This window comes from Vidua chalybeata, chromosome 6, assembly GCF_026979565.1.
Source record: "Vidua chalybeata isolate OUT-0048 chromosome 6, bVidCha1 merged haplotype, whole genome shotgun sequence".
Lineage (NCBI taxonomy): Eukaryota > Metazoa > Chordata > Aves > Passeriformes > Viduidae > Vidua > Vidua chalybeata.
Window position 1 is genome coordinate 45,307,064 of NC_071535.1, and position 27,326 is coordinate 45,334,389.

General features: G+C 42.1%; 1 protein-coding gene across 5 annotated transcripts; it reads left to right on the forward strand.

Moving 5' to 3' along the window:
- Nucleotides 1–27,318, forward strand: PHRF1 (PHD and ring finger domains 1). 5 transcript variants are annotated; one of them, XM_053945381.1, is made up of 18 exons: nt 1–104; nt 5,841–6,043; nt 6,357–6,479; nt 7,984–8,216; nt 9,176–9,259; nt 10,243–10,364; nt 11,988–12,085; nt 12,654–12,826; nt 14,304–14,433; nt 14,747–14,886; nt 15,721–15,908; nt 16,699–16,818; nt 18,675–18,829; nt 19,649–22,399; nt 23,095–23,246; nt 23,717–23,977; nt 25,074–25,202; nt 26,369–27,318. In XM_053945381.1, exons 2-18 carry the CDS (start codon nt 5,953–5,955, stop codon nt 26,501–26,503), a joined length of 5,085 nt encoding a protein of 1,694 aa, XP_053801356.1. In that variant the 5' UTR covers nt 1–104; nt 5,841–5,952; the 3' UTR covers nt 26,504–27,318. The 5 variants fall into 5 exon arrangements, with proteins under 5 accessions (XP_053801356.1, XP_053801361.1, XP_053801360.1 ...); XM_053945386.1 differs by having other exon boundaries at nt 23,095–23,171; XM_053945385.1 differs by having other exon boundaries at nt 12,660–12,826.
- Nucleotides 27,319–27,326: the final 8 nt, after the last annotated feature.

Below are 27,326 nucleotides of genomic sequence, written 5' to 3' on the forward strand. Positions count from 1 at the left end.
GTGTTTCCACAGCGCTTCCGGGGGCGCGGCGGCCGCGGGGTCCTGGATGTGAGCGAGCGCCGCGTGGCTCCGGACCGCGATGTGAGCGCGGGGGCTGCTCCTCGGTGAGTGCCCGGGGCAGGCGGGGCCTGCGCGGGCGGGTGGGGGCCGAGCCGTGGGAGTTGGCGGAGCGGCCGACCCCCGCCCCGGCGGGGAACTGCCCCGGTCGCTCCTTTAGTGTCGCTCCTATAAACAGCAACGACGACAGCACGTTTATTGCGTTATTTTCCGATGGGAGACGCCTCCGCGGGAGGGCAGCCCCGTTTCGGGCTGTCCCCGGGTGCTCCCCGGATTCCTATGGGATGCAGAAGGGCCGATTGGGCTCGAGAGCACCTCGGCTTGGTAGTCATCCAGCTGCCCTTGCTGCGGCAAAGAGCGAAAGAAATGTACCAAGCGCATGTATAAATATGGTCAGGGTACTAAACAAAACCCCGAATGTTTCCGGCGTGTTGTGTCCGCGCCTCTCCCTTTCCCCCGTCCCTTCCTCCCTCTTCCCACCCGTTCCCACTCTTTGTGGAGCACACACGGCTGTCGGAGAAGTTATCAGCTGTTTCAGCCAGCTCGGCTGACAAGTTCAAATAAGGAGCTGCGTGCAAGCTTTTTTTTTTTTTTTTTTTTTAATCGTGTACTAGCTTATCACAAGGCCACGTTTAGTCTTAAAAACTTTGCCTTGAGGAACCTGTGCTTACGGAGAAGTTCTAAGTTGTGTCACTGGTGCCTTCCCTTGGCCACCCCACGTTTGGTGCCAGTGGATTTTTGTCGTTTCATTTACTGTTCTTCCTGCAGGTTGTTCCCACGTAGTGTGTTGCTGGTGTGTTTCAGGGGTGTCTTTTGCGTTATTTCTTTTCCTGTAGGTCGGTGGGTCTTTCTCCATAGGCCTGTGCACAGAATATAAAAGTGTGTGAGCTTTTTGTTTGGATTTTCTTGTTTGTTTGGGTTTGTTGGTTTTTGTTGTGGTTTTTTCTTTTCCCACAGTCATTCCCACAAACAGCAAGGGAAGCTGTAGCTAAAGATGGGACTGGTGTGAAAGGCTGATGCTGAAAGGGAACTCGCCAGTAAGGGTGACTCTTCCTAAGGAACGAAGCCTGTTAAGAAAGAGGACGTGCAGAATTGGAGAGCAGTTAATTTGCAGCTGGGAAGCACAGGCAGTGGCTGTAAGGAATTGGAGGCTGGGAATTCCATAGAGCTTGGCTGCTGCTTTGAATATAGAGGTACAAAATGCTTAGCTTCTCCTCTGGGTAAGATTCTGTACTTTCAAAATGCTTTTGCAAAGCCTGTGTGTTGCTTTGTTCGCATTACAAACTCCCTAAAGAGTCTAGTGTCAACTCCTGGGGAAGCTTTGGTGGACATTGTTCATCCTGGAATTGAGGGTGGCTAAATTTAGGGCAGGGCTAGGATGGGTAGCAGATAAGCATTTCCTTACTTACCTCAGGATTAATTTTCTGTGAGTTATCTATTAGGTTCTTATGTGCTTCCACTTAAATTATTGCACAGGCAGTTCTGATTATTGGGTTTTTTTTGTTTTTTGTTTTTTTTTTTTTTTTTTTTTTTTTTTTTTTTAATTTAAATAGGGATCTAAATTTAGATTTAGGGGACTTTTTTTAAAGTTTCCTGTGCATGCTAGATTGGCAGTGCACAACTCTGGGCTGTAGGAGTGTCTTGTTAATAAGAATTATTTCCCTGCCAAGTTGTCTTAATTTACCTTTGGAATGTGGCGATGGCAGATAGTAGTCACACCATAACCAGATTTTTTCCAGCTGGGTGCAACAATGATTTTGACAGCTCTTTCTTTTTGTTGAATGTAGCATATGAAATTGGAAACAAAGTTAAATGATTTCTGATGTGTGAAATTGCTTTTCCGGAGAGAACTGAATTATTTAGTTGACTGGGAAAAAAAAAAAACCAAAACACAAAACCAAGAAAAAGCACAACGAAAACCCCTCCCCCAACAAACCAATAAAGCAGATGTGCCAATGAGAACTGAAAGTCCATATGTTTGAAAATTTAGTAGGCTTAAATCTAGTTATAAGTGGTCTTTAGAACATGATGGCTCACTAGTGGCCCATGTAATTAGATCAGCATTCAAAACCACCCTGTGAGAAAATTCTGTGAGAAACTTTTCTTCACCTGTGAATAATTCTGAGTGTTACCCAAGCAGGTGAAAGTAAGTACTGTCTGTAGTAGCTTTTCTGTTTCTAAAAAATGTAGAAACTATATAAGAAGTTGGTGGAGGAGGAGATGGGCTGGTGCTAGGAGGGAAAGTGCCGGTGGCACTCGCTGTTGTAGTGCCTTTGTGGGCTTTGTGTCGGGGGAGGTGGAGCTGCAGTGTCCTTTGCAGGCTGTGCCTCCTCTTGATGGCTGGAAACCTGCACTTGCCTTCTTGCTGGAACATACTCAAAGTACATTAAAATACTGATTTGTGGTAATGCATAAGGACTTCAGTTCAAAAGTTAAATGAAGTGCTTGTTGATAAACACTTGTTCTGGAGGAAGCACTTAATCTTCTCTGTTGTTGAAGCCAACAGAAAGCCCTGTTGCTAATACAGCTTGAAGAAGGTATTAGTAATTGCTCTTTGACTGTACTATTAAAATTACTTAAGGCATCTCTGTGTAAAAATGTAATCTGTCTTAATGGCAAAGCCTGGACTTACAGCATGTCCTGCAGCAGAGCCTGTGCTGCCCTAGGGACACAGCACTGCGAGCAAACCTGACTGGGCCTTACTGAGGCTGAGTCTTGGGGAAGGAAACCTAAGGCGGTGGAGAGCGCTGGTGCAAGTAAAGTGATCAAACACCTGCCATGCACTCGTTGCTTCTGTGGTTTAATGTTTGTTTAGGGTACTCTAAATGAGAATTTGAGAGCAAGGGGATGTTAGGAGGAGGACAGTGCCTGCCTTCAGCCAATCTTGTGTGCAAACTGTAATCCGGACCCTGGATTGATACGCCATGTGAGTGGGTGAGGCACCTGCCCAAGGAACTGAAGTGGGGTTTGCTGTAAGCATCAGTGGTATCGAGTACAAGACAAGGGATCTCTGGCCAGATTACCCTGCATCTGTGTTCCATCCTAAATTCTTCTGAACAGACTTACTAAGTGGGATGCAGAAGGGAGGATTGGTGCATGTGACAGCTGCTGGCAGCTGAAGTGCAAGTGCTGTATGGAGAGTACTGCACACCATGGGATTTTCCAAGTGACCTAGTAGCAAGGATTGGGTGCCATGAGGGCATGTGCTTCACACCCCAAAACTAAAAGCTGCTCTAGTTGCCTGAGTCAAATGGCTGTCAGGGATAACTGGTTGCTTTTTAGCAGTCTGGCCTTTTGTGTTACAGAAGTGCAGAGTTAAGGTTTGCCTTGGAGGAATGACTGCCATCCCCTCCTTAACCAAACTTCTTGGTTAACATAATAATAAAAATGCTTTCCATCTATTTTGTACTTGTTAGTTCTGGCTCAGGGGGGTTAGAAAAATTCTGATCTGGTAAGTGCTGGAGAAAACAGGGCTTTTGTACCGGTGGGTGAACTCTCTGAAGTGTATCATGAATCTGTTTGTATTTCATAGTGGCAATTTGTTTGAAATGTCTCCCGTAAAAAAACCCAACAACTTGGAAATGCTGCTTCTTGTTCTTAAAAAAAAGAAGGAGCCCTATGTATAAGGTATATAGTCAACGATTATTTCCTTTTTTTTTTTTCTTAAGAGCAGCTCCTCAGTTTGGAAAATGTTGTTTGTAAAGCAATATTTGTAATGTGCTTGGAAATCTCAAATTCACTTCATCTCTTCATCACTTGGTTTCTCCTTGTCATTTTCCAGCTAGCCACAAACCAGACTTTTTTTACTGACAGGATTTGAAGACTTGATTGTTTGCTGCAATACTAGATTTTCTTTAACTCAGAGTTTTGCCTCTGAGCAAAGTACAAGCGTGCATTTGAGCATGAATATGTCCATTTAGATTGTCAAGTCACAAGTGCTGATTTGTTCGCCTCTGTGCCTAAAGGATAGCTTTCCATGGGGTAGCAAGGCAAAAATAACACGGGTAGTGGTTTTATTCCACTACAGTGAAGAAATGCATGCTGTTTGGAAATGTAGCTAGGTGTATGTTGGTCAGAACTGTGGCTTGTAGGAATCACTTTTCGAAACAACAATCTTTTCTGCCCTGTGCTTATTGGTTTGCTTTAAGGAAGACTGGAGAGCAGGGAAACGAAGGTAATAGCCATAGTTAAGTAGAGGCTTATCTGTGTTTTTTACTTGCCTTGGCTGTGCTTGGCCTTGGTCCTCCTCAGTGGCTCAGGAGTGCCGTGGCTGGCTGGGTGTGGCAGTGACAGGTAAGCAGGAACCTGCTCTGTTCCTACAAGGTACCCATGGAGAAATAGCCCAGGTTCTGCACAGCGTCCAAGTACATGGGTGGAACACCTGCTTGCCACTGCCCTGCTGGGGGACTGGTGTTGCCAGTCCTTCCCTTTTTGTGTCCTGCCTGTGACATCACCACAAATTTTGCATTGCTGTAGCTGAGCTTTTGGGAGGATATTATATAATTGAGTTTCATTTGAATAATTCATACATACACACTGGTGAAACTTGAAAAATTCTGTATTTTTTTCAGTTACATCATGGAGTGACTGGCTTTTGATGAGTCTGTGTATTTTCAGCCAACATAAATTGTTTTTTAAACAGTTTTTTAAACACTCATGTTAACAACCACAAATTTAGCTAAAAATGTAAACCTGTCTTTAGGCAAGATTCTTACTGAAGTTAGGAGAAATCTTTACAGGAGCTTAGTTGTGTTGAAGCTCAGTGTTCTTTCTGTTGAATTTGTTGGATTTTTTTTCCCTGAGCACTGAAGACTCACTTTGTAGTTTCGTCTAATTTAGTAGAACCTACATTTTTAAGGCTCTCTGGTGCAGAGCTATGCTGTGTGGCTTAAAGAGGGAGTGTGCAAAGGTATGGATTAAGAGCACTTGAATAAAACATAGTGTTTTGTTTCAAAAAATCTTTTAATATGCAAAATGTGTAATGGGGAGCAGGGAGAGTGGGAGAAGAGCACCTGATTGAAACTTCTTTACCACTCTTATAAAATAATTCTTTTTTTTTCATATTGAGATATGACACCCAGCTTTAAGTGTCTGTTAATTATATATTTTCATTACTTGCTTATAGAAGCTTGCCAGGGTCTGTCTGCCTTAATGCTTTGTAGCATTATGTGTAAAAAGCTCTGATTTAAATGTCATTATGAATTTGGATCATGCAACATCTCCCAGTATCTGTCAGTTTTACTGCCAGTGCACAGCAATTAATGTGATTGCATTAATATGCACTAAATCAGGTTTTATCTCTTCCAGGGAATAATGGTTGTGGGGTCTTCAACTTCTCTGTTTCATGATGGAGCTGTGCAAAGGCCTTTTTTTTTTTATAAAGTATCTAAACTACATAATCTTTATTCTTCTTTTCAATCAGACAAGATGGAGTATTTAGATTTAAAACACATATTGTCATCCTGTTAGGCTTTGTTCAAAGGGCCTCTGGTCCCTTCAGTTTTGCAGTGAATTGCTGGCCCATGGGATGGTTTTAGCGTTTGTAGGTTTTCTATTGCTATTTTCAGTGGAGAGTTCTGGTTATACCTTCTGCTGTCATCCAGGAGCCCAAGATAAAGCTGAATCTCTCACCTGCACTGATTTTCACAAGCAGCTGGTTTCATCCAGCTCAGCAGGGCTGTGAAACCTCACAGAGCAATAGCTGCTTACCTGTAGCCCCCTCTGAATTGAGGCTGGGAAAATGCTCAGTGGCATAGGAGAGCCATGTCCCTTCTTGCACTCAGGTCTCTGCGGATGCGCCACATGCTCTGTGCCAGCCTGGTGCCTGCCCTGCCGCTGTAGGTGCTGCGCTGCCGCCCTGCCTGTGCCGCCCTGCAGGGGTTCTGATGTCCCGCCATGGATGATGACAGCCAGGATGAGCTGATCAACAAGAACGCTGCTCTGGGAAAGGGCAAGAGGCAATGTCCTGTGCTCCTCAGCGAAACAGGTAAAAGCGGCCTCTCTGCATGTGCAGAGAAGTTCCAGGTTGCAGATTTACCCTCAGAAGGCTGGTAAAGATGTATTTGTGACCATTTGTCACCTTTTCCCTGACAATTTTTTTTGTTTTGCTTCGCTTCATTTCTTGTGTGTGTATCAGACCGCTGCTATGCTTCCCTGGAGCTGCCCTGCCAATGGGCAGCTTTGATACCACTGCGGAAATCTGGGAGTTCATTTTATCCATAATGGTCTTATTAGGGGCTCTGGTACCTGTTCTGCCTCTCTGTCCGCATCAAATAGTTATTTCCTCTCCTCTTTTTAAGAAAGCAATGGTGGAAATAGCTGGGATTCAGAAGATGATACTGGTAGTGAAGAGGAAGATAATGACACTGAGGAAGAGGGAGGTGGGGAGGATAAGGAAGAAAGTGAAGATGAAGAAACAGAAGGTAAGGTCTGTTCATGTGCCTTAACAGTCATTTTTTAATAAGTGAGGGAGAGCGAGATGAAGGCTGTTCTCCAGCAACTAACAATGAAATGTAAATCCACAGATGCTGCTCTGTCAGGCCGATGCCAAAATCCTACAGTAATAAGCAAACAAGCAAAAGTGCCCAATTTTTAAGCTTTTAAAGCATTTGCATGTTTAAAGACTATCTGCTGCTCAAAGTAGTGGAATTGTAGTCAGCAGGAGTGAACTCTGCCCCAGCATGAGGAGGGAAAAAAGTCAAAGTTGCAGCAATGGCTCATGCTATTTTTTCACTTATGAAAAGCATGTTTGTTAGTTTGCTTTGGCATGGGGCTCTAAAGAGAATGCTGTGAAGGAGAATTCTGGAAATAAATTATTATTGCTGTAATACCTAGGGAGGGTGGAAGAGGACATGACTAATTTTTCTTTGAAAAAGGAGTGTGAATATTATTTGAATTTGTTAATTTTACTGAAAACATACTCTGGAGATAAATGTACTTCTGAAACTGCTACACTCAAATTAATATTTGGATAGACAAAAATAGATTTGATTGGATCTAAAGCTCATTGAGGTGGCAAGAGCACAGTTTTCCATGTTACTAGTTAGACTGATTTAAACACAGACTAAAAAATTGATGCCAGGTGCCAAAAAGCTTTATTAATCCATCATTCAGAGTATTGTCTGTTATGTCCAGACATAACAGAGAATTCAGTAGAATTCAGTGGAAAAGACAAAAGTCCCATTCTTATTAAAAAAAAAAAAAAAAAAAGGCAGCCCAGCAACAACCATCCCCAGTCCTCACTCAAAGTGATTAGGATTTTAGGTACTTTTCGTTGCTTCTTGAAAACGTCAGGTTAATTCACAGGTTTTAGGGAAAGACTAACACATCTTTGTATTTTGTACTAAAAATAAAAATACCTTTCAACAATGTGTGCTGAGTGTTTAATTTTACTCAAAATCAAGTTTCTTTAAGCGGACTCTAAGGCACTTAGATCCCTTGGCTCACAAAAATCATATTTTACTGGTGAAATCTTTCATTTGCTGTTCTGCAGTAGAGTGTGTTGCTGCTGCTTTTCCTCTGAAATATCTCTTAAACTAAAGTTGGGTACATGGTAACTTTATTTTAACTTTATTTTTTAACTTAATTTTTCAGTGCTAGCCTGGCATATCTTAACTGTCTTGTTTAGATAATATTTTGTTTTTCTGGTGTCTGTGCTTTTAATCTCTTGCAAGACTACTTACATTATCAGGCTTTATTTTCCCCCAGAGTAATCCATTGCTTTTTAGTGAAGGGATTTAGGAAGCAAGAAAACAGCAAAAATTATTGCCTTAAACTGAGGAAACTCTGCTTGACCCCTGCAGCCTCATAAAATAAGCTTACTTGGAATTTTCTCTGAACTGGAACCCTGTCCTGCCCACCCCCTCTGTCCCTATTGCTGAAGCCCTGCAGCACACACAAGCTGTTTTTTATCTCTCGCTTCTTAAGATTGCGAAGATGATGAGGAGGAGGGAGAAGAGGAGGAAGAAAGTGAGGCCACTATGGAAGGAATGACTGATTCTTTGAAATCAGAGTCACACTTGAACGGAGTGAGCATCTCCTCTGATGAGGATGGTGAAAACTGCCCCATTTGCCTCAACACATTTAGGGATCAGGCTGTTGGGACTCCTGAGAACTGCTCCCATTACTTCTGCTTGGACTGCATCGTGGAGTGGTCTAAGGTGAGCTGTTTTGTCTGTGATGTCCTGTGGCCTTCTGGTGTGCTCTGCTCTATCCCCTGTGATCATGCTGTTGTGCTGTAATGAGAACAAAACACTGTAATATTGGTATTTCCTTTCTTAAGCTTTTTTTAAACAGGCTTGGGTTACTGCTCTGTTTGGTAGGATTCATATTTAAGTTTGGATCTGTTTTTCTTGTACCCATGCTGATTTGTTCTGTTGTCTACAAGCTGTAAGATCACAAGCAAGTGTGCTTGTAGGCATCTACAGTTCTTTTGTTTTTTTCAAGTTGAGATAGTAATTTTTCTTTATGCTTGATTATATTTATATTTCTCTGTATATCTGTCTTTATATTTTCTTGAATTCTGTATTGTGACCATTGGATTGGGATCTGTTGCAACCCTGAACATATAAGCATAGAAAAGATGTAAAAGAATACTGACAATCAGCTTGCTCTGAATTCAGCTTTAAGTCAGTTCCTTGCCACCTGTCTAGCTACCATAGTCATAATCCAGGGTGAGAATTACAACAAACTTACAGAGCATGCAGCAGTAGCAGTGGTGATTACATTTTTTAAAAAGCAAATAAATTGCTCTCACTGAATATATTTGTAAACCATTTCTAGTTGCTCCTTTGTCCAAAGGAAAGTAAATGCCTTAAAACATGAGCACTATTTCCAGGCAATGTTTGGAAGAACTTTGATGTTGCTTTGGCAATTGAATAATAATTAAGTTGCTTCAGTAAAATAAATGCTTCTCTAAAAATGCATGTTTAATAGAACATGTTGTTTGTAAAACAGATAAGTCAGTTTTAAGTACTTAAAATGTCAAGATCAATAGCTGTTAAAATGACTACTACATTAATTTAATGCTTATTACATCAATAATTTAAGATTATTTTTTAAGAATTGAATAAATTGATGCACTTATTAACTGTATTGGGAACCTTATTTTTTTTCCTAGAATGCAAACTCCTGTCCAGTGGATCGAATCCTCTTTAATTACATTAACATTTGGGCGCGTTTTGGTGGTAAAATCTTAAAAAAGGTAAGCCTTTTACTGTAGCAAACCACCAGGCCATTTGGCACATCAGTGTTATTCAGAGGTTTACCCTGCTAGGGTGTTTATGTAATACTTGCCATCTGAATGAATTTTTTTTTTTTTCTTATTTTGAATTTGCCTTTTAAGGAGCTCTGATCATTTTTCTTCCTCCTTCACCTTACTTCCTGCAATATCATGTTGTGGCATCATTCGTGGTGGCAGAAAAGGGGTGTTTTTTGTAACTGCCTGTTTTGTATAATGGACATTTGACTGAAATCTGTTCTGCGTGGATAAGCCTGTCCGCATGTGGAGAGTGTGGACATGTACTTCAAGTGCTGTTATAGGATGAATAGGAATAATCTAGACTATCCACGATCTCTTCCTTATGTCCTGCTGCCAGCAATGCTGTGTAGCAGTTGGGTCTGTAAGGGGAGAGAGGCACAAGGCAGTGGGAGAACCCTGAAAGGCACTGGTTGAGTGTGCCAGTAGTTGCTCACAAAAGAACATTAAAGAGTTGTCATTGCTCTTAATTGATAGCAGAAAAGTGCCGGTTTCCAGGGGACACTTCAGGGTTTGATGCTTTGTTTTCATAAACTGATGGTTTATTATTGTTTGCATTTTACAGAAGTGAGAGTTAACATTGAAGTAATATGGGAGGCAGCAGAGTTTGCTCTCTTCTTTAGTCTTGTTTTTGGCATCTTTTTGTTCGTTTGACTACTTTTCATCTTATTTGTGAATTCTTGTTTTGCCTATTCTTAAAATGCAGTTTTCTATAGTCATTGGTGCCTGACAGTAGACAAGTTAAGTAAATATTGTCAGGCATTTGATCATGCCCTAGGTGTGCTGAAAGAGCTAAGTGAAGGTTCTGGTATGTAACAGCCATTTGGGTTCCTTCACTTTTAGATTTTGCTGCAGGTACTACCATTAGCATGACAGTGGGTTTTGAAAAGTGCCACGTTCTGCATAAACTGAATCCCTGCTTTATTTAGATTCCTGTTGAGAACACGAAAACTCAAGGCACTGATGGAGAGGATGATCCAACCTTCTGTGAGGTGTGTGGCAGAAGTGACCGCGAGGATCGCCTGCTGCTCTGTGATGGCTGTGATGCAGGGTAAGAGGCTGAAATGAATGGAGCCCCTGCATGATTGCACATGGCCAGAGTTTGGTCCACAGGCACTGTCTGGTATGCAGGCTGCCCCTTGCTGCTCTCTTCAGGCTCGCCATGTGGCCAGCCATGTATCCATGTGTTCTAGTGCAGACATCCATCCCCATGATGTGATGGATCCTTTTCTGGTCATTTAGCAATGTACGTGTGGAGAGTCCTGCACACATCAAGGCTGCGGGGCACCAAAACAGTTGGCCACACCTTCAAGTGATGAAGGTATTTGTGCTCATCCATGCAACATCTGTGTGTGTGAAGGGTAGAACCTTATATCCTTTATGTCTCCTTGAGGAGAGGACGATTGACTTGTCCCAAGTCACTGGGCATTAGCGCTGTGCGGAAATACTTAAGATTTATGAAATGTTGAGGATTTTCTTTACAGCCACAGCTCTTAATTATTCTCTTACTCTTGCTTATTTCTGTTTCTGCCCCCTCCTTGATTAATAAAATGAATGTTTAAGTAGAGTCATGAATATACTTGAACACAACTTTGGCCCTACAGTTTTCTGCTAGAATTTAAAGCCCTTGGGTTGTTTAATCAGTCTTCCAGCATTGTCAGTTTGAAGATGTCAGAAGTTACCCACTGAACAAAGAGAGATGCTAGCAATGAGTATGTAAAATAACTTGTCAAAAATTACTTCTAGCAAGCTAACTAGACATCTGATAAGTCTAGTTTTTCCTTTGTGTTCTATGTCCATACACACTGATACACTGTCCATATACACATATACACTGATTCATCTTCTGGGAAAAAGACAAAATCAGGAACACTAAAGATTGTTAAGACTATCATCAGAACACTGAGTTTAAAACATTAAGCCAAAACAGTGTTTCATAGATCTTATCTGAAGTCTCATATTTAAGTTCTTTCTGAATTTCCATAAGCCTGTCTCAATTCAGGGTATTGCTTCAGATTTTACATCATGATCTCCCAACAGTTACTATAATTTTTAAAATATGTTGTTATTTCTAGTTTGATACAGTTGTTTGATTTTTGTTTCCTTTTCCTAAAGTAAGTTCCTTGCATATGCTTGATTTCTAGAGTTAGCACTTACAGAAGCACTTCCTGATAAAAGAGCTTGCAGTCTTTACTAGCTCTCCATGGCTGAGATTAACTCTAGAAAAATGTAGAATATTTGCTTCAAATGCTCATAAGTACAAGTACTGTTAATACTGTGTTGGTTCTCAGGAAGCTGATGTTTTTTCCTGGTTGCCTGTCTTCCCAGCACCTCTATACTTCTCTTGCCACCATCAGTTTTGGCTCTGCCCATTTCTTGCAGCTCAGGTTCAAATGGCAAGTGATTAATTACACAGTGAGGGGAAAATGCTCAGTTTTCTGAGAATTTTTTGAGCCTAAAGTGATGATAATACCATCTAGAACTGAAGCCGCTTGTATAGCTGTCAGGTAGCATCATTTCTCTGCAGATTGGTAGAAGTGGTTGCATGAATCATAGTTTCAGGCTTAAGAAAATGAGTCTGCCTTATGTAGCACTGGATAGAGATAAAATGCTGTCTTCCATTGGTAAGGAGGACACTGTTTGAGTTTCTTTTTTTTTTTTTTTTTCCCTCGAGGTATCACATGGAATGCCTTAATCCTCCTCTGAGTGAAGTCCCTGTAGATGAATGGTTCTGCCCTGCCTGTGCCCCCATGGGTGCCAATGGTGCTGCAGGTAAGGGTTTCATGGTAGCCAGTCAAAGTACATATTTTTCTCCCAAGTTAGATAATGTGAATCATGTGGTGTTCTGAAGACATGTTTAACCTCCTGGCTTTATCTGTTTCAAATAATTGTTTTGATAAGCATTCTCTCTTGAACCTTAAGATTAGACTTGAACTGTTGACTGGTAAGAGGATCTTGTTTATGAAGATTTTCATCTGCAGTTACAACCTGTGGAGCTGCTTCTTGTAAGCATCCTTTAACCTTTCCAAGGCAATCCCAGCACCTTAGTGTTACACCGTAGTGTAACACAGCACTGCACTGTGTTACATTGGAAAGAATTTATTAGTGTCCTGACCTCAGATTGCCAAGGTAGCAGCAATTTCTGTTACCTAGAAAAGTGTTATACTGTGTAACAGTCGGAAGCAGTGGTGTCTGTGCTCATTTCCTTTCGAGAGGGTAATGGCTGCCTGCAGAGGTGATTGGTTTAAGAAAGAGAATGCTGATTTTTTGTTTTGTCTGAAATTCTTTAAATTATTTCAGCTGTAGAAAGACAAGTAATCTCAGCCTATTCTCGTTCAAGATGCAGATCATGTCAGTGAGGAGGAGGTGGCTGCTCTCATGGCTGATGTTGTCCCCACCACCAGTAGGCTCCGCCCTCACCTCCGAACCCGGGCCATAGCAAGGACTCGGCAGAGTGAGCGCGTCCGGGCCACAGTGAACAGGAACCGCATAACAACAGCGCAGCAAATTCAGGTATCCAGGGGGATTTCTGAGGGAGCCTCTGCAAGATCCCTGGGGAAGAGTTACTGAAATAAGCCCCCTTTCAGTAGCTCTGCTGTCTGTGTTGACTATCCATAGCACAGTGGTTAGTAGCTGTGGAGCTCTTTTAATCTGAGACATACAACATGTGCAAATGGAGTACAGCACATGACCAAGATGCTGTATTTTGAAATGCTGCAGGAACTTCCTCTCTTAACCTGCATTTTTATCACCTCCTGGTGTGAGCAAAATTATTTTTTTATTCCTACTGGCTATTAATACAAAGTCTGTGCACCAGTTTTTTTAGTATGTTTGTTTGACAGTTGTTTCTTTTCCTTTGCCCTCCTACCTCCTTGCCCATAGGAATAGAACATGTTGAGTGCCTTCAGCCCAATTGAAGAGAAAAATTTTGTATATTTAAGGTTTCTGTCTTTGTGAAAATCAGTCCCTTGTTGGAAGAGGAAAAAAACAGATGTTAGTGTCCTCAATAATGTGGCCGCATGAGTACTAACATATTAACAGTACCAGAGAATCTCTGCAGGACAGTATCCCAAATACACAGGGTCCCTGTCTTACTGTATTAAATATGTTTGAGATAGCTGTCATGAATGACAATCCAGCTCGCCTTAAGTTTTTATCACATTTTCCCTTGATTTAAGGACTTCCCAGAATGCTTTAGCAGTTGTTAAATTCATTATGTCCTCCATAATGGAGATGATCTTATTTGGCTGCCAAACCCCACTGTCTCCAAACCCAGATGTTTCAATTTTAACTTCAGAAGAATTAATAAAATAGGAGAAGTTGATTAATTATTTGATTCATTGTTGTTAGCAATTACAGCTGAGTAGTCAGGGCTATATGTTGAAAAAAAAAAAAAAGGAAAGTGTTTAAGTGAAAGACTCTGCAAGGTAACTGGTGTTATTTTTCTTTTTTTCCCTACTTGTTGTTTTAGAAGTAGTGTGGAGTCATCTCCTGTGGGTGAGAGGGGTGGTGCTGGGGGACTTTGCTATTCCGTGGTACTGTAATCCTGGGAACCCAGCACTTCCCATTCAAGAGATAGTTCCACTTCAGGTTCCTAGCTCCACTTCTCAGTGTGCAGGAATGATTACAAACTATACATAAAGGCACTGTTATTTATTGCCTTTGTCTCTGAACAAAAGTGCATCTTATTTTGGCTCATACCTTGAGTTGACTGAAGTGTAGTTCCCCTGGTTGAGGGAGTGTAAGTTGTCCTCCAAGCACAGTGAGAAGCTGGGAGCATGCATGTAACTCTGAAGGAGGCTGAAGGACAAGGTCCTTAATATGTCAGTCAGTAGATTAAAAAAGTGACATAATTGCTTAACTGGCAGCCTGGTGATGTCAGGGGTTTCCTCATTTGAATCTCAAATCCATTTTTTATCAAATGCTTTTATAAGTCAATGTTGCTGAGCTTTAGGTACCTGTATGGTGTAACTTCTAATCCTCCCCACAGCACGTGCCAGGGTACCTCATGTCCTCTCTTCTGGATGAAACAATTGAGGCAGTCGTAGCAGGCCTGAACACAGCGATCTACCAGCGTCCTCTGGCACCACGTGCTCCTACCAGGCAGAAGAGGAAAACTGGTAAGGACATCAGGCACCTTAGGGGAGCCTGGATCCTACAAAATACTCTACATCAGCTGTGTGCTGCCACACCTGCACAGCTGTGGAGGTATTCCACGTACATTTTCTTCTTTCCCTCTACCACCTCTGCCCAGAAGTGTCATGAAGGTTGTTTTTAAGTGAATCCTGATGATGTCATTTTTTCTGCGTGCTGCTGGTGGTATGCTGTATGTCTCTTTTAGCTACTTTGTGTATCGTGGGGGGATGAGAAGGGGAGTACAGTGTAAAATACAGTGCCAGCACTTAGCCAGATGATTGGTTTTTGTCCCATCAGGAAGGCGGAAGAAAGTAGGAGGCAAAAAAAGAACTCAGAAAAAGTCTGCTGCTGGGAAGAAGAGTTCAGGGGCACAGCTGAAGAGACGCAAGCGTCTGACAAAGAAGAGAAGGGGGAAAAAGATGAGAGTAAGATCACATGTGAGTGAGTTTCTGCCAGTCAGTGTCTGCCAGGCTGTTTTCAGCCTTCTGTAAAAGCATGATAACATGGAATTCAGCTGGAAGAAATGCCACCTTTCAATCATAGCAGGCACCTTTCTTTCTGGTGGGAGTCTGTGCAGGATGTGTCCAGGGTACTCCAGAAAGATGCTGTATGTGGAAATGAATTGCAGCTTCCAGACAGGCTTGCTGGCTATGCTGACATATCCTGTTACCTGGACAGTAGGGATCAGATGGTAAAGCATGTCCTGCAGGCTTTGTGTCCTGCCTTGCCATTCATCTGTAGTGTTTACTTGGTACTGGTGCAAGCTCAGTTAAAATTGCCAGCACCTATTCTTTCTAATAGGCTGTGGGTGTTTGTGGCTGTGTTGTTGCAAACCCAGCTTACCAGCTGTAAGAGCTCTCAAACTCCCTTTCAGTTGTGGGTAGTGTTCTGTTGTAAATTACTTTGCAGAATACTCTGCACCAGCTTGATTCTTTTTGTCAGATACTTTAACTAGAGTATACATCTTAGAGCCAGAACTCCAGCATTTAATAAGGGACCACCAATTTTGAATTGACATTATTAAAGATTTTTAGAAGCTTAATTTATCTGGTCACTTGCATCTGATACGTGCAGTCTGTGTTTGAAGTGACATACGGGCCATAGTTACAATTTTCATAAATGTATTAAACATAGACAATAAATGCACACTACTTGTGCTGCTGATGGTAGTAACCTGATGACTGTACACAGCTTAAGTGAAGAATCTGGGGCTTTAAACACAAATTTACCTGCCCTAACATAAAAATAACCCAATCTCTTTGTCTATACAGGGAAAAAATGAGGCTACTACTCGCTCCCGTATTGCAAGAACCCTTGGTCTCAGTAAACCTGTGCGTGGGGCCTCCCTTCCTTCCATGTACAAACCAACAGAGCCCTCGCTTGGGCTGATGAGAGCAGATATTGGTGCAGCTTCTCTCTCTGTGTTTGGAGATCCATATGAGTTGGATCCTTATGAAAGGTGAGAGATGTCTGGATTATGATCAGGGACCTGATAATTTAAAAGCTGTTGGGTTGTTTGTACATACGTCTCCATGTAGAGTGTGAATCTCATTTCTGAAGGCAGCTTTGGGTACACAACCCATGATAATACACAGTGGCCTGTTCTTTCTTTCCTTCTAGGCTGAGTTGATAAACTTGTAAGGAATCAGCCTCCTCTAAAGGGTTTTTCTGAAATAATCAACCCCCTGAAAACTTTCAGTAAGATCTATGGGTTCTTGAAAGGTTAGAATCTGAAGGAGTCTGGTCCTAATCCATTGCTTTTTATTTATTTATTTTAAGTGAAGACAGCTGACATATTTGGTATACAGTAAACACAAAATTAAATGGACTTCTGGAACCTTCCATGTTTCTCCTTTCCTTCACTTTTCCAGACACTTCAAATTCAGGAGAAATCTTACTATGCTATAGTTCATATCACTCATAAACTTTGAATTTTTGGGGAGGGGCATCTGAAATTATTGTTGGTGAAATTTAGTTTTCCACTGAACACAATTTTTTGATCCTTTCATAAAAGAAAATTGTCCATTTAACATTTTAGATATGAAAATATACACTTGAGTCTCTGCTGTTTGAATCAAGCTGTTCTATTTAGGCAGAATAGAAAATAAGTATATTGCAAATATTACAAATATTTTTTAATATATCATAATAAAACACACAGTGCTCTTTAACTCTATCTGTCGTAGTGGTGTCATCTCTTTGATGTGAAAAACATTTCAGACGATTTCAGGGTTCATGTTTTATCACAGTAATGAAGAGGTTCCAGCAAATCCAGATTCGCCAGTGAGTGCCAAAAGGAGAGTTCTCTCCCAGTCAGCACTGAGATCTCACCGTCCTGTAGCTAGACCCATTTCTGTGGGACTTCCCAGGTAAAAGTCCATTGCTTTTTTATTATTCTTAGTTGTATAATGACCCTATCAGAAGAATAAACCTAGTGATCCTCTTTGTTTAACCCTTTTCTTACCCTTTGTTCTAAAGAGTGCATATGTGTGTGTACATGCATGCCTGCACAAGTGTAGATAAATAACTACATCAATTTGTGCAAGAATTATTTTTATGTTCAGTACATACACTCTTTCATCATGCCTTTAATGTTTCCATTGAAATTTAAAGTTGGTGTTTTCACCCTAATCTGACTCTTCTTACTTTCTGTTTTGTGACTATTTATTAACCCCATAAGTATGTTTTAAACTCCAGTGTCATTAACCTTTAAAAAACCACTTGCTTCTTTGAGAGGCCTGGGGAATCCAATTGCACATCCTGAGGAGGTGAGGGCTGTTCCCACCTCACCCAGCATCTGCTGCTGTTTGTTTGAGTTCAGAAAATTGAGGAGATCCTGTAGTTTAACAGTTGCTTTGCTGTGTGTGTGTTGCCAGCCTGCCAAGGCCAGGGAGCCCTGACCGCCCCCCACTGGCAGCCACAGTGAATTTTCAGGGCTGAGAGGTATGACACAGGGAATTGGGAGCATGATGAGAAGAAAAGGGATGAGGAAAGTCACTGAGGCAGGTACCAGTAGAGTCACAGAAAACTGCAAGGCTGAGGGAGCTGAAGAGAAATTAAGGGAGCTCAGCTTAAGTGGTTAAAGATGTGAAAGGGTTACATAGCTGTCCTCTAATGCATCTGACTCATGGTGAAGGTTGGTTTCTCAGGATTAAGGTAGTCTATTTCTATGATAACTTGGATTTGTCTACCTTTCCCATTTCAGTCCTGAAGGGAGCCTTTCAGGAAGCTTTCCATGTCCTCAGAGTTATTTGAGTAGCATGTTGATTAGAAGATAGAACTGTTTAGCTGATACTCAGCTCTTCTAAAGGCTCCATTGGCCTGGGCTACACTGAGTTTCCTGGTCTGGTCTTAGCAGCTGATTCCTTTAGTGTTCCCTTTTTTTTCTCTCTGTTGTATGTTACTACAGGTGTTTTAGTGTACATTATGTCAATGAAGTTTCCTTTGTTGTCATACAGAAATGAAATCTAGCTCCCTCAAAGAGAGCTGTGTCCCTTTGGAAGTTTGTTTTCTAGCAAACTCAAACAAAACAACCCCCCAAATCCCATCAACACAAAAGCAAAGAGAGAAAAACTGAAACACCCAACAGCAGAAACACCTTATCAGTCCATATTTCAAGAACTGAGGACTCAAACAATCTTCGTAAGATCAAGCAAAGCATAAAGGGGAATGTGCTGTCCCACATGTGGGAGTATTGCAGCTATTTTTCAGTGTAATTTCTCTATGCCATGCCCTTAGCTACCTCTACCAGTAGCACCTTGTGGTTAAACACTGGTTCAAGCTCTGTCATTTTTTTTAGATAGAAGTGTAGGCCTGAGGAATACATTTGTGTTTGTGATTTGCTGGGGGCAAGAGAGGCAGCTAGGATAGAAATATCTCTGAAGTGGTAATCAGTGCTTTATCCTCCAAAAATGCATTTAAAATGCACTGGAAATTTAATCTTGATATACAACACAGTGAGCACCAGTATTTGCTCACCAAAAGTCTAAGGTATGATTACTTTCTTATCTTGTGTTATTCTTGTGGGAAGTCAGTAAAAGCTTCACCTTCTGTTTGTCAGAGAAAGATGGGGACTGAATGACTCTGGTGAAGCCAAAACTACAAGTGAACTTCCCTGGCTGATCTCTGTTTATGCCCTTGACTTTGGTTTCTTTTTAATGTAATGTGTGTGTATAGAACAAGTGCTGTAAGAGTAAAGGAAATGTAACCCTTCTGAAACATGCAGAAGCAGTGTGCCTGCCTTGAGTCCTGATCAAGAAGCAGAAGCTGCTCCTGTGCCTGATCTGTTGGGAAGTATCCTGTCTGGACAGAGCCTTCTCATGATGAGCAGTTCAGATGTGGTCATCAACAGAGATGGTTCACTGACAGCAAAAAAGGAAGGTAAGGACTTGGCACCTCATAGTGTTATTTGCCTCTTTGTTTCATCCACATCTGCCCTGATCCTACAGGCTGCATAGCTTTAAGCTTAGGGATACTCTTACTGAGCCTTGGAATATATAGGATAGATTCAGTAGCTGCCAACAGTAGTCCGTTTTATAAGATGGATGTTCTGAAATAGTGTTGCTTGTCTGTGTTTAAATGCAGACCTGAAATGATACTGGAGGATTTTAGTTTTAATACATAGTTTTCTTCTTTCAGAAGAACTGCACTGTGATTTCATGATTTGCTTTGTTATAAAAAATGTAAGACTGGATAGGCCAGAGTTAGCTTAGTACCCAATTTTTCTGGCATGTGTCATGCATTGCTGCCATGCCTGTGATCTGTACTTTAGTTGGAAAAGCAGGATGAAGGACCTTAGCAAGAAATTTCTTTGCAAAAGTAGAGTTCTAAATATGTGCTATCATCTCTAGCTGTGTCTTCCCTTGGCATGGCATTACTAGAAAAGAATCTGTTCAAATTGAAACTTAGAGCTTTATTCTTAAAATAAGTACCTCTAACGTCCTCTGTTACAGTCATTTCTGTCAATCCAGAACAGAATCATTTCTTTCCTAAACGTTAGTGTTTGCCTCAAAGATGTGGTTGTCTGGCACTAAACTGTGAGTATCTGGCCAAAAGAACTGTTGGACTTCCCTATTACTGTGTGGCATGTCTGCAAACCACAGTGGAACTTAAAATAATTAGCTTAGTACTTTTGTTAACATTGGCAGAAAATGTCCGGATATGTCCTGAAAAGCTGAATTGTCTGTTTGTGTGCCATAGCTCCATTTCACAGAAAATCAGCCAGTGACTCGAGAGTGGAGGATGGTTCAGGGCATAACATCCACCCAAGTACAGTGCTCTCAGGGACCACAGCAAGCAGCTCCATGGCCAGACCTTCCGTTTCCTCGGGACTGAGTACTCACTCCAGACCCTTGTTCTCATCACCTCCACCGTCATTGAGCAGGAGCGAGTGTGCAGCAAGCCCTGCACAGACTGCACCAGAAAAGGCAACTGTAAAATCAGAATATTCAATGACACCCAGGTCTGTCCAGACTCAGAATACAGCGACTTTGAGCAGGCATGGCTCAAAGTTAGATGAAATACCCAGATTTAATGGAAAATCTAAAAACTTTGTACCCACTGATTCGTCTTCAAAGCCCCTGGGCTGTAACTTGAATTCTGGCTCAAAAGCTGTAACTGTAAGGCAGCCAGTAAAACCACCTTCCCAGAGAATTGACATCTTTGAGCTTCCCAGGATACCAAAGATTAAAAAAGAAACCAGCAGCAAGCAGGTGGAGCCAGAACCTGCAGGAAGCCAAAGCTGTAATATCCCCAGCTCCTGTATAACCCAGCTGACTGGCAAGGAGAGCACTAATCAGCCAGGAAAGGGTAGCAGGGTGGAAAGTCAGAAGTCAAATTCCAAGGAACCACAGCAACAGATGCATCTAAGCGGATTGTCTTTCTCCACCCATCCCAGTGGCTCTAGCGGTTCATCGCTGCTGGGCACTTCGAGGGGCAAAGGCCCAGGCTCTTTTGAGAGCTTTAAAATCAATATTCCTGGGAGCACAGGACATCCCAGCAGGCTGTCTAACCCAGGATTTTGTAATACCTTCCACCCTGTGGACGATGAAGTGCAGCAGAAGGGGAGTCCTGCACCACTTTTCTCAGTAAAGAAGAAGCAGGTTAAAAGTGAAATCTATGATCCCTTTGAGCCTACAGGATCAGACTCGAGTTCAGCAAACAGCAGTCCTGAAAGGCTTGGCACAGGGATCCCACTAACTAATATCACCAGGACTATTTCCATTGAAAATCCAAAAGTTCAAACATTTCAAACTGTCCGTCGTTTCACCCCTTACAGGGTAGAAAATATATTTGGATCTGGGACTGACTCTGATGTGCCATCTAGTAACACAGAGTCTCGTGATGACGTGACAGTAGCAAGCAGGATTGTAGAACAGATCTCTGATACAGAGGAACGAGACAATGTGGATGAGGAAGATGTCCTAAGCAGTCCTTGCACTTCATCTGCTGTTAAGGAAATTTCTAATACAAAGTGTTTAAAGGAGGAAAGCAGAGAAGGACCTAATGTATTCTTTAATGCTGAGGAATTGATTAGACCTAGTATTAATGTGAAAATAGCACCAGATAGTCCCTCAAAGAGTGATGAGCAGCAGAAAGTCCAAAAGGTAGAACAAGCAGAGAGGCGATCACGTTCTAGATCCTGTTCAAACTCCAGCTCCCGAAGCAAGAAGAAGATGAAAAGGAAAAAAGCACTTGTCAAAGAGCATAAGAGATCACGTTCAGAGTCAAGAGATAGAGCACACTCAAGGGACCGAAGCTCCAGATCTACCTCTTGGTCAGGTGCGGAAGAGCACAGCAAAACACACACGTTAAAATCCAAGAGCAAGAGGTCTTCTACTGACTGTTCTAGCAGTCACGAACGATCTAAAAAAAAGAAAACAAAGGATAAAAAGGCAAAAACTTCTTGGTCTAGGGACAGAAGGAAATCTAGGTCACATTCGGGTAGTCCTGGAAGTACTTCTGATTTTTATGAAAATAGGAAAAAGAAAAGACGGTCTCGCTCAAGATCAAGGCGGAGGGACCGCTCCCGGTCGAACAGCACTGAGAGGACTAAAAGGCGGAAGCACAGGAGGGACAAAAGCTATGAGAGGTATGATAAAGAAAGTAGTTTGAAGTCAAGGGACAGAAAGAGATCAAGATCCAGATCTCGGGAGAGGAGAAAGTGGAGATCTCGGTCTCGGTCTGCATCTCGATCTTGGGAGCACAAAAGTAGCAAATCAAAGGAAAAAAGAGTGCGATCCCGATCATGTTCCAAAGAAAGGAAACACAGATCAAAAGAGACCTTGCTTCCTCCTGCGCCAGAAAAGGATCAAAAGCTTCCAGCTGAAAATGTGACCAGGTGTCTGGCGCAACCCCATTCTCTGAAACAAGAGCCGAAAGAGGAGCTAGTACTGGAAGGGCTTTCCATAACCATCCAACCAAATGTCAGACTCGAGGAAATACAGACTGAGACCCCAGTTCACCTGAGAGAGGTCCAAGAAACTGTAAAGGAAGTGAGCAGTGAAACTGCATTCCCTGCGCCAGAGATCACTAACATTTGTGTCCCAATTGGTGATGTGGATTCTTTTGCTGAAACAGACCTAATGAATTGTACTGATGCAGCAGTGCTCGGTAGCTGTAGCAATACAAACCTAGAGATTACAGTTAAAATAGAAAATACTGCATTATGTCCATCTCTGATGGAACAACCCCCAAAGAAGGAAGTTATCATGCACGTTCCAGCTGAGGCTGCACCGATTCAAAGCTCATCCAAAAGCAAAGTCGCAGATTGTGTGAGGGAGGTTAAAGACGAGTGCCTTGTCTCAAATGAAAATACAAGTAATTTCACTAAGCCTGAACTGGAAGTGTTACCTCAGGGTCCTGCCTTGAAATCAAAAGCACTAGTAAAAAGAGTTACCTGGAATCTTCAAGAGAAGGAAAGTGGTACATTGTCTGCTGGAAAAGCTCCAAGTAAGTCTCTTTTGGAAAATAAACAGCAGTTGAAACAAGCTGTGTAAGGCTTAGGGTTTTGGTACCTGGCCAAACGTGGTTGTAGTGTAAGAGCTCTGTCATCTGAGCTGGGATGATGCTGTGGTTTGCAATCCTGAGAGCTGGCATTTTGCACTGGTTGAAATCACAAGGTGAGTTGTGTTAATGAATTGGAGAGGACGTGCTGTCAGCACAGCCCAGCCAGTGGCAGCTTATTTGCTTGTGAAGCGTGTGCAACAACCCCATCTCTGTGCTGGCAGCCCATGTCCCACCCTTTCTGCACTTAACTAGAATGCTTGCTTTGCCTTTGGAATTTATAAATGTTTCTCAAAATCAAGGAGCATGACAAGTCTCTGTAGCTCACTTCTGTGAATGCTGCTAAACCAAAGCTGCCAGAAACAGTTTGGCTTGGGAACCTGTGCTGCTTGTGTTGACAGAGTTGCCTGTGTTGTTAGTTACTCTCAACAGATAAACCCAGTAGAAAGCAATTGCTCAAGGGGATGAGAAGTTCTCTATTATCAGAAGCTTTAAAACACGAATACTAAAAAAATCCTTTTATAGCTAGTTCTTTTGTTTGATGCTTTTTATTTTAATTCTTAAAATAGAATTGGGTTTGAATCTTTGACCGATTATTTTGTTCTTAAGATGTTTTCTTTTCCTTCTCTTGGGATACCTAGGGATGCCATTTTACAAACTGCAGCGAGCAAAAGAAGGGGCCTGGAAAGCAGAGGACTTGAACCAAATGTTAAATCAGGTGCAGTTAAATGAGCCTCCTCCAACCAATTATATGATTCCCGAGCCTATGTTTCCTGATCTAGATTCCTCTCAGGTTGGTTCCTATTCCAGCTCCCAAGTGTCATAGAAGGCATCCCATCTCATCTGTGCCCTTGTTGTACAACACCCTCCTTTCATGGCAGTTTGCCTTCCTCTGCGTGTGGTACATTTCATGTAGCCTATACACCTCAGCAATCCTCCGATCATTTAATCTCTAAGGTGCTCCTTAAAATTGAAGAAACATATTATCTTTTAATTCTGCTCTGTACCTGCAGCTTCTGCTTTCATCACTAGCTTGCAGAAAGATGGTGCTGCCTGAGAAGCTGTGAGCTTCTTCCTGACTGTGATCAGGCTGTAAATGTTGGCTTGGTAGCCTTGGTCTGAGCCATCAGTCTGTGCTGTCCACCAGTTAAAAGGGGGTTGGAGCTGGTGGTAGCTCGTGGTGGATGAAGGTGCTCTGAAGATCCTGCTCTGATGTTGTGTCTTGTCAGCACAAGCGTTGACAGAGTGGTGTCTGTTTCACAGGTGTACTGTCAGAACATCCCTCTGGCGCCGGCTCTGCCCTCCAGCCTGCCCCCCTATGCCCCAGTGAGCCAGCCCACGGTTCAGTTCATCATGCAGGGCAGTCTTCCAGCTTTGGGCTGCGTGGCAGGACAGAGCCTCACCCCAGAGCCGGGCAGCCTGGCTACAGCATCTGAGCCAGGAAACCAAGCTGCTTCTGTTGGAAGTGTGGAGGAAAAGATCAAAGCACCCAAACCTCCAGTGGATAAAAAAAAAAATGAGGAAGTGAGTGACTGCATAAAATTAAAGAGCTGTTTATTTGAACTTTTTCATTTGGGGGATTTTTAAACTTGTATTGTACTATACTGTACTGTATTTTCCCAGTCCTGCTGGTTTTGGTGACTGACTGTGCTAACCCAGGAACAGCAGACCCAAATGAATTCTCTTTGAATTAATTTGGGATTTATTTCATTTGAGGGTTCTACTTTCTATTGGTTCATCACAATAGGACAGAGAGGGATTATAACATCTGAAATACATTCTTAAACTTCTGAAACTTTCTTGCATGAATGTTTGGAAGGGATTTTCCAGGAATCACAATGACCAAGTTTCTCTAAACACCTGTTTTTTTCATTTCCCCTCCAGCTTTGTAATTAATGTAAATTCTCATAACAGTCCTATAGATAGGTAGGACTGTATTTTGTTCCTTATCAGCACTGAAAATGCAAAGATAATAAAACACTTTGGAGATGTTTCAGTGCAAGTCTCTTGCTGCTGAGTTTTGGGTTTGCTGCACAGACCATCTGCTCTAGGCACAGTGGATGCTAACACAAGAATGAAAACAACTTAGGCCATTATTTTGCTTTATACCATAAAACCAAACCAAAAGGTGCATTTCCCACTGAGCCTCCATTTATGAGCAACAGTTTTTATAAACTTGTTTCGGTGGCACCTGTAATCATTACTTCTTAGGCAACTCTGCAGTTTTCAGATTGTCTTTAGAGCTATCTGAAGCCTCATATTCACAGTTGTGGTTTGCTGCTTTTAGAATCTGATGCCTTTTGTTGGGTGTGTGCTTACTTCAGAGCTGTTGGAAGGAAAGGAGGAGACCAAAATCAGGAAGTGTATGTTGTAGTCACTTGCTTAAAACACATTCTTTAAGATACATAATACATGTTCCATAAAGCAAGGGCTCCTCATAGTGAAAACTGATACTTGTTTCAAGACAGTAATTGACAGTAAAGGAAATAACTTTGAGGTGATTTGAGGTTGTTGAAATTGTGAAATGAGAATTTTCGTTATTTGAGCGTTTCTAAGAAAAACAGATGCAGAAACCATTCCCAAGACAGCACAAGGTAATGAAGTTCTCTTTCCTGTGCAGTACATGAAGAAGCTTCACATGCAAGAAAGGGCTGTAGAAGAAGTGAAACTTGCCATCAAACCTTTTTACCAGAAGAGGGAGATTACAAAGGAGGAGTACAAGAGCATCCTTCGGAAAGCAGTGCAAAAGGTGAGGGCCCAGTGAAAGGAAGTGGAGAGGAGGAGCTGGGCAAGTCATTACACAAGTGGCAGTACTTTAGATTGCATTTGCCATTTCAGCAATTACATGCCATAACTGGGCTAGCAGGTCTTTGGACCCTGACTCATATTCTGCAGTCCTGTGGTGAAGCAGTAGTTGCTTTAAGCCAGACTCTTTGGTGCCATTAATGAGAGCTGTCAGTCTGTTCCTTTTATGAGGTCATGTTTTCAGTGGACAAGAACATTGCTAAGCTTCAGTTGAGTGAGCTGAAATGTTACATGGTATCTGCCTGGGTGAGAATGGTCAGATCCCCCTCACTAGGACCTTCAGCCAGAATTCTGTTTCTGATAAAGTGAGAAAATACTTTGTGCATTAGGTCCTTGAGCATCTGTGGTGTCCCTGAACCTTGGAAGAGGGCCTTGCAATTTTGCTGATACTAACTTTTGTCTCAAATCTTAGTGCTGAGTAGATCATGGCTATGAAAGACGCAGTCAGCAAGTAAATGTTGTCTTGTGAGGGGAAGTAATGCTCCCGTGGTCAAGGCAGTTAATTGAGATAACTTGGAGAACTAATTTCTCCCTACTCTGTATTCTTGCTATCACTGCGAAATTCCATAATAAATAAAAATCCCCACGGTAATGGCTGCAATTTCACATCTTCTGTGTGAGCCATATGTTTGCAAGAGAGCTGAGCAGTGCCAGTTGCTACTGAAGTCATTCTGAGCTCCTCTCTGAAGAGAGATAGTAACTTGTGTAGGGTCTGTTCTTTCTCCCCTGTCTCAAAATGTGTTCTCAAAACTGCCAAATTCTTTTAATCTGAGCATTGCTTCCTCAAAACATCCCAAAACTGGGATATCAGCGCTTCCTTGGTTACCACGTGTTGTGTAAAACTGGATGGATGGGTGGAAATCCTGTAGTAAAAATGAGTCATTTTGCTTTGAGATGCCTCTGCCTTCAGTTGGTGCTCTGAGATAAGCTCTGGGCCATTCCTGGAATGCTTGAAGGAAATACTGCTCTTGTCTTTGTTTTCTGCTTTATGTATCCTGCTATGAGCCTTGGGGGTCTGTGCAGGAATTGCCTTCCCTGGACAGCTTAGGGCCTCTCTGCCACTTGCAGAGCTGCTGTCATTGACCAAGTGCCCTTTCTGATCCCCTGCAGATCTGCCACAGCAAAAGTGGAGAGATCAACCCTATGAAGGTGGCTAACCTGGTGAAGGCATATGTGGAAAAATACAAACATATGAGGAAACATAAGAAAACTGATGGTGAAGACACACGTGAAGTGGAAAACTGAGAGCAAGCCACAGCCAGCATGACTTGGACTGAGCTTGTCCTAGCTGTGGACACTATGGGAATAACAGACCTGCAGTTGCATCCCATTGTAGGCAGAGTGCAGAGAAACAAGATGATAATAGACTTTATCTATGGAACCTTCTCTTGAATTGTTTCCATATGGGAATGAATGTAGGATTCTTTTGGATTTCTACAGCTGTAGAACTAAATAACAATCAAATGCCTCAGAACAGCAGAGTAATTTGAGGGGAAACACAGAAGAGATTCATGTTTGGAACTCCCGGATTGCTGCAGTTTTCAGGGTTACTTGATCACATTTTTGGGCTGTGCACTTGTCTTGCTAAAGTTTGAAACTGGACACCACTTTTCATACAGTATATTGAGAGCTGTATACTGTTTCCTTTGTGTTCGTTTATCTAAATATGGATCATCTTTAGAAACTTCTGATTAAATACTTGAAATGTTGTATTTTTAGCCCATTGGATGGTGAGCGAAGCTTTACTCGCCCTGACATTTGGGGATTGCAGAAATGAACTAAGCTTTATAAACTGACTTCAGAAACACTGCTCAAGCTGTGGTGTTTATTTACATGCTGTTGGAAGTACCTTGTTAGTGAAAAAAATTAATTTGGGGGTGGGAGATTGTGTTGCACTTGTGTAAATAATGCACTGATGGCTGGTTTTGTGTCTGTGTTTCAGGAAAAAGCAAAACAAAAAGCAAGCATTGTCAATTTTCCGTAACAAGCCCGCAGGATAAGGTTGAACTGATGTACAAAGCAGAAATGTGACAGAGTTTATAAAGTTATTTTGAATGGTTTTTGTCCT

What these genes read in the sequence shown, in the direction of transcription:
- PHRF1 (XM_053945381.1), top strand. Translation starts at nt 5,953, where the DNA reads ATGGATGATGACAGCCAGGATGAGCTGATCAACAAGAACGCTGCTCTG. An exon ending in ATTTCTGTGGGACTTCCCAG is followed by an intron (nt 16,819 to 18,674) that starts GTAAAAGTCCAT and finishes TGAAACATGCAG; the next exon opens with AAGCAGTGTGCCTGCCTTGA. An exon ending in ATAAAAAAAAAAATGAGGAA is followed by an intron (nt 23,978 to 25,073) that starts GTGAGTGACTGC and finishes TTTCCTGTGCAG; the next exon opens with TACATGAAGAAGCTTCACAT.